Source organism: Bombina bombina, chromosome 3, assembly GCF_027579735.1.
Source record: "Bombina bombina isolate aBomBom1 chromosome 3, aBomBom1.pri, whole genome shotgun sequence".
NCBI classification, from domain to species: Eukaryota; Metazoa; Chordata; class Amphibia; order Anura; family Bombinatoridae; genus Bombina; species Bombina bombina.
In genome coordinates this window covers 446,333,741-446,348,339 of record NC_069501.1, presented here as the reverse complement: position 1 = coordinate 446,348,339, position 14,599 = coordinate 446,333,741, and the positions used below count along the sequence as shown (strand labels likewise).

At 39.6% G+C, this 14,599-nt stretch overlaps 1 protein-coding gene across 2 annotated transcripts in view; it reads left to right on the top strand.

Annotated features, from left to right (window-relative positions):
- Positions 1 to 14,599, top strand: part of LOC128653408 (tyrosine-protein phosphatase non-receptor type 22-like) — a 290,064-nt gene that overhangs the window by 240,910 nt on the left and 34,555 nt on the right. For both annotated transcript variants that reach the window (XM_053706667.1, XM_053706666.1), the window contains exons 16-17: positions 4,856 to 4,883; positions 5,617 to 5,700. In XM_053706667.1, the coding sequence (XP_053562642.1) occupies positions 4,856 to 4,883; positions 5,617 to 5,700 (112 nt within the window). The remainder of the gene's footprint in view (positions 1 to 4,855; positions 4,884 to 5,616; positions 5,701 to 14,599) is intronic.

Sequence of the window (14,599 nt, the reverse complement as noted above, 5' to 3'; positions counted from 1 at the left end):
GGCTTCCACATGGGCTTTCAAAAATGAGGCTTCTGTTGAACAGATTTGTAAGGCAGCGACTTGGTCTTCACTGCATACTTTTGCCAAATTTTACAAATTCGATACTTTTGCTTCTTTGGAGGCTATTTTTGGGAGAAAGGTTTTGCAAGCAGTGGTGCCTTCCGTTTAAGGTACCTGTCTTGTTCCCTCCCTTCATCCGTGTCCTAAAGCTTTGGTATTGGTATCCCACAAGTAAAGGATGAATCCGTGGACTGGATACACCTTGCAAGAGAAAACAGAATTTATGCTTACCTGATAAATTACTTTCTCTTGCGGTGTATCCAGTCCATGGCCCGCCCTGGCATTTAAGTCGGGTAAAAAAAATTTTTTTTTGTTTAAACTACAGTCATCACTGACCCCTATGGTTTCTCCTTTTTCTTCCTAACCTTTGGTCGAATGACTGGGGGGTGGAGCTAGAGGGGGAGCTATATGGACAGCTTTGCTGTGTGCTCTCTTTGCTACTTCCTGTAGGGAATGAGAATATCCCACAAGTAAAGAATGAATCCGTGGACTGGATACACCGCAAGAGAAAGTAATTTATCAGGTAAGCATAAATTCTGTTTTTAGCCAGAGCTGAAAATCTCAGTTTATTAACTGCCCAGTACTTCAGGGGTTTGTCTGAACGCAGTACAGTGATCTCTCCTACAATAATACAAATAAGAGCAATTTGTATTGGCAGAACAGTAGTAAACAATTTTTAGTTTAGTCTCCACTCCAGCTTTAAATGAAATGGGAACATGCAGTTTGAAAAAAACACCACAAGATAGCATATGGGTAGTAAGTGGAGGTATCGGTTTAAAGGGACAGTAAAGTCAAAACTAAACTTTCATGATACAGATAGGGCATGCAATTTTAAACAACTTTCCAATTTACTTTTATCATCAAATTTGCTTTGTTCCCTTGGTGGTATTTTTGAAAAGCTAAACCTAGCTAGGCTCAAACTGATTTCTAAACAGTTGAAAACCGCCTCCTAGCTCAGAGCATTTTGAAAGTTTTTCACAGTTAGACTGTGCTAGTTCACATGTGTCATATAGATAACATTGTGCTCACTCCCGTGAAGTTATTTAGGAGTCTTCACTGATTGACTACACTGCATGTCTGTCAAAGGCACTTAGATAAGGAGGATGTCTGCAAAGGCTTAGATACAAGGTAATCGCAGAGGTAAAAAGTATATTAATATAACTGTGTTGGTTGTGCAAAACTAGGGAATGGGTAATAAAGGGATTATCTATCTTTTTAAATAAGAAAAATTTTGGTGTAGACTGTCCCTTTAAGTATCGGTGCATTTGCACGAGTACAAGTACTCATGCAAGTACTTGGTATCGGTACCAATACTAGTATCGGTATCGGTGCAACCCTAATACATATATGTATTTGTGATTGGCTCATGGCTGTCACATGATACAGAAGTAGTGGAAATAGACATAACTTTGAAAATTGCCAGAAAAAAATCTACTACTCATTTGAAGTTCAGACAATGGGGTCGAATTATCAAGCTCCGAATGGTCTGCCTGCTCTGAGGCTGCGGACATCAATCCGCCCGATTCTATACGATCGGGCTGATTGACACCCCCTGCTAGCGCGAATCTGCAGGGGGCGGCATTGCACAAGCAGTTCATAAGAACTGCGTGTGCAATGATAAATGCCGACAGAGCATTCAACGATGTCTGTCAGACATGATCCGCTGAGCAGATCATGTCGGACAGACCGATGAGAAATCGGCCCCTAAGTTCTATTGCATTGTATTTTTATCATGCATTTGTTGATTATGCAAATCTATTGTTTTTACTGGTCCTTTAAACAACTAATGACATTTTAAAAACTATATGTTATTCTCAGATGAATCTTTTCTTTAAATGTATCATTCTTTCTATCTAGCAGCATAAATTTAGGGCCAGATTTCAAGTAGAGTGCTAAATATTGCTTTCAGGAAAGTGATATTTGTGCTCCTCTGTGTAATGTAATACCAGCACACGCTAATGTGCACTGGTATTACAAGTTAACAGCAATGCAAACGCGACCTCGTGTTCGCATTGCTGGGAAGCTTTACGCTCACGAAAGCGTGCTTCCATAGACTCCTATGGGATCCTTGTTCTGATGCTGTCAGAGACGACATCAGAACCTCACATAGCAAAGGGGGTAAGTAGCGCAGCAGTTAGTGAATATATATATGTATATGCTGATATACATCTATATTTATGTGTTAATATGTGTATATACTCATATTAACACATAAATATATGTGTATATCAGCATATACATATATATTTACTGGGAACACACAGTTCCCATAGACCGCAATGTAAAGGCACTTTTCAGTGCCGTTTTTTTTCTTACACCCAAATCCCACCAACTTTAACCCCAAAATACTGCTTAGTGCAGTTATTTTATAGAAAAATAAAGATGCTGTTATCTTTATTTTATAATAAAATACACTAGACAGTATTTTGGGGGCATTTGGGACAGATTGATAAAATTTCCCAGAAATTGGATCTCTGGATAATTTTAAAAGTGCTAATTGCTACTGTGAGCTCGATGCAAGCTACTGCAACCGATGCAAGCAACCGCGACAAACCCCTTTTTGTTTGTGTGTAACAGCGCCACACTCATAATCTAGCCCTTAATTTGTTGATAATCCTAATGTATCAATGTCTCTAAAAGTGGCCTTCCTCTATAAGAGCTTTTTAAAGTTTTATATGTAATGAGGATTTGCATATATGTGAAAAGTTTAAGGATCAAGTAAGTATTTCATCTGTTTATAGATATTTTTTTCTGTGCTTTCGTTTGGAATATTGTAATGTTCCAAATTTTTAGATGATGCTGCTATTCAGTTCTTATTACCTATCGGAATTGAAATACACATAAAACCTACATTTGCACACACAGTACAATATTTCCAATACAATTAGAACATACTGTATTTTAAAAGATATCAGTGATCTCTTTAATGAACATGTTTTGCTTGCTCAAGACTCATTACACATACTACTCTAGGTCAGAGCTTATTAAACTTTTTTCACCTTGGGCCCCTTTTCTCTTCCATGTAGGCTTCTCCCCCACGTGTGAAATGAGCACCACCCACATATTTAAAGATGTACAAAATTAGCCATGTGCCTCAGAAAAAAATGACTCACTCATACACAAATGCACACACACAAATAAATACACACACTCATGCATAAAAACACACTCATAAATACACACACTCATACATAAAAACACACTCATACATACACACACTCGTACATAAAAACACACTCATACATACACATACTCATACAACCCCAATTCCAAAAAAGTAGGGACAGTATGGAAAATTAAAAAAAAAAAGAATCATTTGGAAATTAAATTCACCCTGTAGTATATTGAAAACACATTATTAACACATTATTTGATGTATTGGATTTTTTAATATATACATTTGTTTCAAATCTGATGACTGAAACACACTCCAAAAAAGTTGGGACAGTCGACTGTTTACCACTGTGTAACATCACCTTTTCTTTTAATAACACTTATTAAGTGCTTGGGCACTGAAGACACCAGTTGGTTAAGTTTAGCAAGCGGGGTGTTAGGGTTTTTCCCCACTTTTTTTTGCTCCATTGACTTCTTTGGGTGAATATGTTAACGTGCGCGAGATATTCCAAGTTAGGTTTTTTACACATATCGGGTTAGCGTGCAATCAAAATCAGTTTACTTTCAATAATACGAGCTCAACCCGACACGAGCAAAAAGCTTACTTCGAGCATGCGCGTTAAATAACGTTCAACTTGTAATCTGGCCCAATGTATTTTTAGTCAAAATTAAACTTTCATGATTCAGATAGGGCATGCCATTTTAAACAACTTTCCAATTTTCTTTTTATCATCAAATCTGCTTTGTTCTCTTGGTATTCTTTGTTTAAGGGTAAACCTTGGTAGGCTCATATGCTAATTTCTAAGCCCTATAAGGTCGCCTCTTATCTCACTGCATTTTGACAGTTTTTCACAGATAGATAGTGCTAGTTCATGTGTGTCATACAAATAACATTGTGCTCACTCCCTTGGAGTTACTTATGAGCCAGCACTGACTGGCTGAAATGCAAGTCTGTAAAAAAAAACTGAAATAGGGGGCAGTCTGCAGAGGCTTAGATACAAGGTAATCACAGAGGTAAACAGTATATTAAAGTGACACTGAACCCAAATTTTTTTCTTTCGTGATTCAGATAGAACATGCAATTTTAAGCAACTTTCTAATTTACTCCTAATATCAATTTTTCTTCATTCTCGTGCTATCTTTATTTGAAAAAGAAGGCATCTAAGCTTTTTTTTTAGGTTCAGAACTCTGCACAGCACTTTTTTATTGGTGGATGAATTTATCCACCAATCAGCAACGACAACCCAGGTTGTTCACCAAAAATGGGCCGGCATCTAAACTTACATTCTTGCATTTCAAATAAAGATACCAAGAGAATGAAGAAAATTTGATAATAGGAGTAAATTAGAAAGATGCTTAAAATGTCATGCTCTATCTGAATCACAAAAGAAAAAAATTGGGTTCAGTGTCCCTTTAATATAACAGTGTGGTTATGCAAAACTAGGGAATGGTTAATAAAGGGATTGTCAATCTTTTTAAACAATAAAAAAACTGGAGCAGACTTTTCCTTTAATAGCCACATATGACCATATATCACTTCTTCCAAGGTTCAGTATTTAATAAAATAATTATATATATATGCACTGGATATCCAAATAATATGTTTTTCTTAGTATAAATATTGCTATTAGCTATGTTATTTCAGTTTCTAATTTTTTTTATGACTTTGCTTTTTAAACAGAGTGTTAAAGTAAGAAGCTCCAGGCTGGGTAAGTTATATACAATGTTTTTATAAAAAGCTTTCAATAACATTTTAAAGTAATTCATATAACTAAGATTGACACTAAACAAATGTATTTTTTTAACTTTGACATTTGTATTTGCTAAATATATGAGGATACTATTGAATGGCAAAATATCAAGGGGTTGTTGATAGCAGAATGAAAACCAATATGGCCACCCAATATAACAGAATTAAAAGGACATAAAAATACAAAAAAGAAAATGCTGTAATAAATTATTATTTCACTGTTGCACTGCAAAGTTGTTAAGCATATAGTTAAAAATCAGTTCCAGAATGCAGCAATGTGCTACTGGTTTGTAGCTCCCAGCAATGCAGTGTTGCTTATTAGTCTCACATGTATGCTTTTCAACAAAGGATACAAAAATATCAAATTAATTTGATAATAAAAGTAAATGAATGTATCTTAAAATAGCATCCTCTATCTGAACAATAAAGTTACATTTAGAATTGAATGTCCCTTTAACAAGTCAATAAATTGTTATATAATAATATAGTTGTAGAATCTAGATACCAATAGCAATGTTTACTTTACAACGTGAGTTAATATATCTCCAAACTATATTTGCTATTTTTTGAAAATAGTTGGAGTGGTCATTGCTAAATTATTCCACAAATAATACAAATCTAGAACCTATTAAGATTTTAAAAAACATAAAAATAGTTGGTCTAATATTGTTCTCTTGTTTTCTATAATCTAGAAAAATCTCGGAATAGGTCCTCTTCTCCCCCACCTTTACCTGAAAGAACAGAGGATTCTTTTATCATTGCCGAGGAATGGACCAGTAAGTGTAAAATCCAGTTATATTTCACAAACTCTATGGGGAATTGAGGCACTTGCTCACTTGTGCAGTTTATATATAGAGACCTATTTCTCAATGGTTTGTCGGACCTGATCCGACAGTGCGGATCAGGTCCGACAGACCTCGCTGAATGCGGAGAGAAATACGCTCTCCGCATTCAGCATTGCACCAGCAGCTCTTTTGAGCTGCTGGTGCAACGCCGCCCCCTGCAGATTCGCAGCCAATCAGCCGCCAGCAGGAGGGTGTAAATCAACCCGATCAGAGCAGGCGGACAGGGTTATGGAACAGCGGTCTTTAGACCGCTGCTTCATAACTGGTGTTTCTGGCGAGTCTGAAGGCTCGCCAGAAACACGGGCCCTCAAGCTCCATACAGAGCTTGATAAATGGGCCTCATAGAATAAAATATTTGGGAGATCTAAAAAACATGTAGTATTCAAGTGTCAAAATATTATATGGACCTCTACACAAAGTTTACATTTGGCCACTCACTAACATCAAATTTATTTATTAAAAATCAAACTGATTGTAAATTCACAACCACAATTTATGGAATATAATAGTGGATAGAAGAATAACTATATATAGAATAATGGCATATTTAAAAAAATAATTGTAATCATTAAAAACTTTTTATCTAGCTTTCTAATTTCCCAGGAGGTCAATATTTTCTATACTTTGATAGGCATGTGGTAAAGTCAATAAAAGAGGCACCACACACGCTATTGGCTAGATTACAAGTGGAGCACACAAATATTAGTGTAGTAGAGCACTAATTGCGCCTCTTCTGGTTTTCACTCACGCTCTTATTGAAAGGTGCACTAGGACAGCCAAAGAAGAAATACTTCAAATACCTTTGTTCTCCACTTAGAAGTAAACTAATATGTATATAGAGAGAGAGAGAGCTGTTTAGGAGAGATCAGGTAGGGTTCTGAGGATGGGAGGGTAAATTCTACACTAAAGGTAAACTTAAAGGGACACTAAACCTAAATTTTTTCTTTCGTGATTCAGATAAAGCATGCAATTTTAAGCAACTTTCTAATTTACTCCTATTATCAATTTGTATTCGTTCTCTTGCTATCTTTATTTGAAAAAACATAATTTATGCTTACCTGATAAATTCCTTTCTCCTGTAGTGTAGTCAGTCCACGGGTCATCCATTACTTATGGGATATTAACTCCTCCCTAACAGGAAGTGCAAGAGGATCACCCAAGCAGAGCTGCTATATAGCTCCTCCCCTCTACGTCATACCCAGTCATTCGACCGAAAACCAAACGAGAAAGGAGAAACTATAGGGTGCAGTGGTGACTGGAGTATAATTTAAAATTTAGACCTGCCATAAAAAAACAGGGCGGGCCGTGGACTGACTACACTACAGGAGAAAGGAATTTATCAGGTAAGCATAAATTATGTTTTCTCCTGTTAAGTGTAGTCAGTCCACGGGTCATCCATTACTTATGGGATACCAATACCAAAGCTAAAAGTACACGGATGATGGGAGGGACAGGCAGGCTCTTTACACGGAAGGAACCACTGCCTGAAGAACCTTTCTCCCAAAAATAGCCTCCGAAGAAGCAAAAGTGTCAAATTTGTAAAATTTAGAAAAAGTGTGAAGTGAAGACCAAGTCGCAGCCTTGCAAATCTGTTCAACAGAGGCATCATTCTTAAAGGCCCAAGTGGAAGCCACAGCTCTGGTGGAATGAGCTGTAATTCTTTCAGGAGGCTGCTGTCCAGCAGTCTCATAGGCTAAACGTATTATGCTACGAAGCCAAAAAGAGAGAGAGGTGGCCGAAGCCTTTTGACCTCTCCTCTGTCCAGAATACACGACAAACAGGGAAGAAGTTTGTCGAAAATCTTTAGTTGCCTGTAAATAAAATTTCAGGGCACGGACAACGTCCAGATTGTGCAGAAGACGTTCCTTCTTTGAAGAAGGGTTGGGGCACAATGATGGAACAACAATCTCTTGATTGATATTCCTGTTGGTAACTACCTTAGGTAAAAACCCAGGTTTAGTACGCAGGACTACCTTGTCTGAATGGAAAATCAGATAAGGAGAATCACAATGTAAGGCAGATAACTCAGAGACTCTTCGAGCCGAGGAAATAGCCATTAAAAACAGAACTTTCCAAGATAGCAGTTTGATATCAATGGAATGAAGGGGTTCAAACGGAACACCCTGTAAAACGTTAAGAACTAAGTTTAAACTCCATGGCGGAGCAACCGTTTTAAACACAGGCTTAATCCTGGCCAAAGCCTGACAAAAAGCCTGGATGTCTGGAACTTCTGACAGACGTCTGTGTAGAAGGATGGACAAGGCTGAGATTTGTCCCTTTAACGAACTAGCGGATAAACCCTTTTCTAAACCTTCTTGTAGAAAAGATAATATCCTAGGAATCCTAACCTTACTCCATGAGTAACTTTTGGATTCGCACCAATGCAAGTATTTGCGCCATATTTTATGGTAAATTTTCCTTGTAACAGGCTTCCTAGCCTGTATCAAGGTGTCAATCACTGACTCCGAAAATCCACGCTTTGCTAGAATCAAGCGTTCAATCTCCATGCAGTCAGCCTCAGAGAAATTAGATTTGGATGTTTGAATGGACCCTGTACCAGAAGGTCCTGTCTCAGAGGTAGAGACCATGGTGGACAGGACGACATGTCCACTAGGTCTGCATACCAGGTCCTGCGTGGCCACGCAGGCGCTATTAGAATCACCGATGCTCTCTCCTGTTTGATCCTGGCAATCAATCGAGGAAGCATCGGGAAGGGTGGAAACACATAAGCCATGTTGAAAGCCCAAGGTGCTGTCAGAGCTTCTATCAGAACCGCTCCCGGGTCCCTGGACCTGGATCCGTAATAAGGAAGTTTGGCGTTCTGGCGAGACGCCATGAGATCGAGATCTGGTCTGCCCCAACGCCGAAGAAGTTGGGCAAAGACTTCCGGATGAAGTTCCCACTCCCCCGGATGAAAAGTCTGGCGACTTAGATAATCCGCTTCCCAGTTCTCCACGCCTGGGATGTGGATCGCTGATAGGTGGCAAGAGTGTGACTCTGCCCAGTGCATTATCTTTGATACTTCCATCATTGCTAGGGAACTCCTTGTCCCTCCCTGATGGTTGATGTAAGCCACAGTCGTGATGTTGTCCGACTGAAACCTGATGAACCTCAGAGTTGCTAACTGAGGCCAAGCCAGAAGGGCATTGAAAACTGCTCTTAATTCCAGAATATTTATGGGAAGGAGACTCTCCTCCTGAGTCCAAGATCCCTGAGTCTTCAGGGAATTCCAGACAGCGCCCCAACCTATCAGGCTGGCGTCTGTTGTTACAATTGTCCAATCTGGCCTGCTGAAAGGCATCCCCTTGGAAAGATGTGGCCGAGAGAGCCACCATAGAAGAGAGTTTCTGGTCTCTTGATCCAGATTCAGCACAGGGGACAAATCTGAGTAGTCCCCATTCCACTGACTTAGCATGCACAATTGCAGTGGTCTGAGATGCAGGCGTGCAAAGGGAACTATGTCCATTGCCGCTACCATTAAGCCGATTACCTCCATGCATTGAGCCACTGACGGGCGTGGAATGGAATGAAGGCCCCGGCAAGCATTTAGAAGCTTTGTTAACCTGACCTCTGTCAGATAAATCTTCATTTCTACAGAATCTATAAGAGTCCCTAAGAAGGGAACTCTTGTGAGTGGCAATAGAGAACTCTTTTCCTCGTTCACTTTCCACCCATGTGACCTTAGAAATGCCAGTACTAACTCTGTATGAGACTTGGCAGTTTGGAAACTTGACGCTTGTATCAGAATGTCGTCTAGGTACGGAGCTACCGATATTCCTCGCGGTCTTAGCACCGCCAGAAGGGACCCCAGAACCTTTGTGAAGATTCTTGGAGCAGTAGCTAACCCGAAGGGAAGAGCTACAAACTGGTAGTGCCTGTCTAGAAAGGCAAACCTTAGGTACCGGTAATGGTCTTTGTGAATCGGTATGTGAAGGTAGGCATCCTTTAAATCCACTGTGGTCATGTACTGACCCTTTTGGATCATGGGTAAGATTGTCCGAATAGTTTCCATTTTGAACGATGGAACTCTTAGGAATTTGTTTAGGATCTTTAAATCCAAGATTGGTCTGAAGGTTCCTTCTTTCTTGGGAACCACAAACAGATTTGAGTAAAACCCCTGTCCGTGTTCCGACCGCGGAACCGGAAGGATCACTCCCATTAGTAAAAGATCTTGTACACAGCGTAAAAACGCCTCTTTCTTTATCTGGTTTGTTGACAACCTTGAAAGATGAAATCTCCCTTTTGGAGGAGAAGCTTTGAAGTCCAGAAGATATCCCTGAGATATGATTTCTAACGCCCAGGGATCCTGGACATCTCTTGCCCAAGCCTGGGCGAAGAGAGAAAGTCTGCCCCCTACTAGATCCGTTTCCGGATTGGGGGCCCTCACTTCATGCTGTCTTAGGGGCAGCAGCAGGTTTTCTGGCCTGCTTGCCCTTGTTCCAGGTCTGGTTAGGTTTCCAGCCCTGTCTGAAGCGAGCAACAGTTCCTTCCTGTTTTGGAGCGGAGGAAGTTGATGCTGCTCCTGCCTTGAAGTTACGAAAGGCACGAAAATTAGACTGTCTAGCCCTTGGTTTGGCTCTGTCCTGAGGCAGGGCATGGCCCTTACCTCCAGTAATGTCAGCGATAATTTCTTTCAAACCGGGCCCGAATAATGTCTGCCCTTTGAAAGGTATGTTAAGCAATTTAGATTTAGAAGTCACATCGGCTGACCAGGATTTTAGCCACAGCGCTCTACGTGCCTGAATGGCGAATCCGGAATTCTTAGCCGTAAGCTTAGTTAGATGTACTACGGCATCAGAAATAAATTAATTAGCTAGCTTAAGGGCTTTAAGCTTGTTTGTAATCTCATCCAATGGAGCTGATTCAAGGGTCTCTTCCAGAGACTCAAACCAGAATGCCGCCACAGCCGTGACAGGCGCAATGCATGCGAGTGGTTGTAATATAAAACCTTGTTGAGTAAACATTTTCTTAAGGTAACCCTCTAACTTTTTATCCATTGGATCTGAAAAGGCACAGCTATCCTCTACCGGGATAGTGGTACGCTTAGCCAGAGTAGAAACTGCTCCCTCCACCTTAGGGACCGTCTGCCATAAGTCCCGTGTGGTGGCGTCTATTGGAAACATTTTTCTAAATATCGGAGGGGGGGAAAAGGGTACACCGGGCCTATCCCACTCCTTGGTAATAATTTCTGTAAGCCTCTTAGGTATAGGGAAAACGTCAGTACACGCCGGTACCGCATAGTATCTATCCAGCCTACATAATTTCTCTGGGATTGCAACCGTGTTACAATAATTCAGAGCCGCTAATACCTCCCCTAATAGTACACGGAGGTTCTCAAGCTTAAATTTAAAATTTGAAATGTCTGAATCCAGTCTATTTGGATCAGATCCGTCACCTACAGAATGAAGCTCTCCGTCTTCATGCTCTGCCACTTGTGACGCAGTATCAGACATGGCTCTAACATTATCAGCGTACTCTGTTCGCACCCCAGAGTGGTCGCGTTTACCTCTAAGTTCTGGCAATTTAGATAAAACTTCAGTCATAACATTAGCCATGTCTTGTAAAGTGATTTGTAATGGCCGCCCTGATGTACTTGGCGCCACAATATCACGCACCTCCCGAGCGGGAGATGCAGGTACTGACACGTGAGGAGAGTTAGTCGGCATAACTTTCCCCTCGATGTCTGGTGAAATTTTCTTAACATGTACAGATTGGCTTTTATTTAAAGTAGCATCAATGCAATTAGTACACAAATTTCTATTGGGCTCCACATTGGTCTTAGAACATATTGCACAAAGGGATTCCTGTGTGTCAGACATGTTTAAACAAACTAGCAATTAGACTAGCAAGCTTGGAAAATACTTTTCAAACAATTTTCAAGTAATATAAAAAAACGTTACTGTGCCTTTAAGAAGCACACAAAAACTGTCACAGTGAAATAACAATGAACCGGATTAGTTATAGAAACCAATTTTTTACAGTAAATGCATTAATTTAGCAAAGGATTGCACCCACTAGCAAATGGATGATTAACCCTTTAATACCAAAAAACGGATAACAAATAAAATATAAACGTTTTTATCACAGTCAAAGCACAGTCTCACAGGTCTGCTGTGAGTGATTACCTCCCTCAAAACTAGTTTTGGAGACCCCTGAGCTCTGTAGAGACGTCCTGGATCATGCAGGGAGAATAAGGAAGACTTGTGACTGAATTTCTACTGCGTAGAAAAGCGCCAAAATAGGCCCCTCCCAAACATAATACAACAGTGGGAAAGCTCAATAAACTGACTTTATTTAAAACAAACGACAGCCAAGTGGAAATTAATGCCCATAAAATTTTTCACCAAGTACCTCAAAGCTAAAAACGATTAACATGCCAGAAAAACGTTTTAAATATAAATACATGAAGTTATAAACAAGCCTGTTGCTAGTTGCTTTTACTGCAGAAGGCTATAAGTTATATGTATACAGTATTTTCTTAGTGAAGTGCCATTCCCCAGAAATACCTCAGTGCCAACATACATACATAACAGCCTGATACCAGTTGCTACTACTGCATTTAAGGCTGTACTTACATTTTAACGGTATTAGCAGTATTTTCTCAGTCAATTCCATTCCTTAGAAAATAATATACTGCAACATACCTCTTTGCAGGTGAACCCTGCCCGCTGTCCCCTGTTCTGAAGTTACCCCGCTCCTCAGAAGGCCGAGAACAGCAAATGGATCTTAGTTACGTCCGCTAAGATCATACACAAACTCAGGCAGATTCTTCTTCTAATGCTGTCTGAGAAAAAGCAACACACTCCGGTGCTGCTTAAAATAACAAACTTTTGATTGAAGAAATAAAAATAAATTTTAATAACCACTGTCCTCTCACACATCCTATCGATTAGTTAGGTGCAAGAGAATGACTGGGTATGACGTAGAGGGGAGGAGCTATATAGCAGCTCTGCTTGGGTGATCCTCTTGTACTTCCTGTTAGGGAGGAGTTAATATCCCATAAGTAATGGATGACCCGTGGACTGACTACACTTAACAGGAGAAAGAAGGCATCTTTTTTTGGGTTCAGAACTCTGGACAGCAGTTTTTTATTGGTGGATGAATTTATCCACCAATCAGCAAGGACAACCCAGGTTGTTCACCAAAAATGGGCCGGCATCTAAACTTACATTCTTAATTTTTAAAAAAAGATACCAAGAGAATGAAGAAAATGTGATAATAGGAGTATATTAGAAAGTTGCTTAAAATGTCATGCTCTATCTGAATCACGAATAAAAACATTTGGGTTTAGTGTCCCTTTAACCTAACAAGCTACCTGATTAACCCTTAACTGCCGGGAATTTCAGAAGTCAGGTGCACAGCTGCAATTAGGGACCTTCTAATTACCAAAAAGCAATGGCAAAGCCATGTATATCTGCTATTTCTGAACAAAGGGGATCCCAGATAAGCTTTTACATCCATTTGTGTTATTATTATATAAATAATTTTAGTGAGAAACCCAAGGTTTGTGAGAAAGTTAAAAAAAAAAAAAGAAATATGATCGCATTTTGCAGTGGAACGGTGGCATGAAATATACCAAAATGGGCTTAGATCAATACCTTGAATTGTCTATTAAATATATATTTAAATATATATATATATATATATATATATATATATATATATATATATATATATATATATATATATATATATATATATATATACACAGTATTGATAGGTAAATTAAAAAAAAACAGGGATCTATTTCTGTTTAAATGATGAGTGATGGCAAAAGTACTAAAAATTCTCTAGTCTTTTTGGCAATTTTTTGTCTGAAATGCCTGGTCTTTAAGGGGTTAAGCGATATTAAATTGCTGAGTACAACTACAGCAGCATGGTTACTACTCACCATGCTAATAGTTTCCCTCCTGTACATGCAGATCTCTTTAAAAATGTTCTCTTATTTTAACCCATTACAGAATCCAGTTGATAAAGCTCTGCCGCTTTATACTGGGCGTGGCCATTTTGGTACATGCGTATTGTTGCATTCTGTGACAGAAGCAGTGCACTTTCATAGATCAGTAACATTGCTGGCTTTTTGGCAACTGTTAGCCTGTTTAGCGTTCTAGCTGGGGGAACCCTGCACAGTATATCCCCCCACATGTATGCTGAAGATTACTTGTTTTAAACATTTCTAATAAAGGTGGTTTTATACAGATCCGGTGCTCCTTTTCAACTTTTTCTACGTCTATACTCTATTTTTGGCAACTGTACCTTACACTTTGATTTAACTGCAGAATCAAAAGCAGGAGATTTGCATTTTTGTAGTTATTACACAGTTTAAAAGTTAAATGACAAATATAAAAAAAAGAATAAAGAAGGAATAATATATAGAAATGTATCCACTGCTAAAATGTAGAACTCCTGCTCTGTACTGTGCATGCAAGAAGACAACAATATCACTGATCTGTGAATGTGCACCACTTCTGTCACATGGTACAAAAATACTTAACCCCTTAATGACAACTGACGTACCAGGTACGTCCTGCAAAAACTTGCAGTTAGTGACAATGGACGTACCTGGTACGTCAGTTGTCTTAGAGAGTGCTGGAAGCGATCGCAATCGCTTCCAGCAGCTCTCAGGGTATTGCAGTGATGCCTCGATATTGAGGCATCCTGCAATACCCTTTAGAAAGCATCCGATGCAGAGAGAGCCACTCTGTGGCCCTCTCTGCACCGGTAGCGATGCGGCCGTTCGTTGGTGGGTGGGAGCTTACAGGGAGGCGGGGGGGCGGCCCATCGCTACCCGGCATCCGGTTCCTTTAAGTGCATTGTGCACGCTGGATGC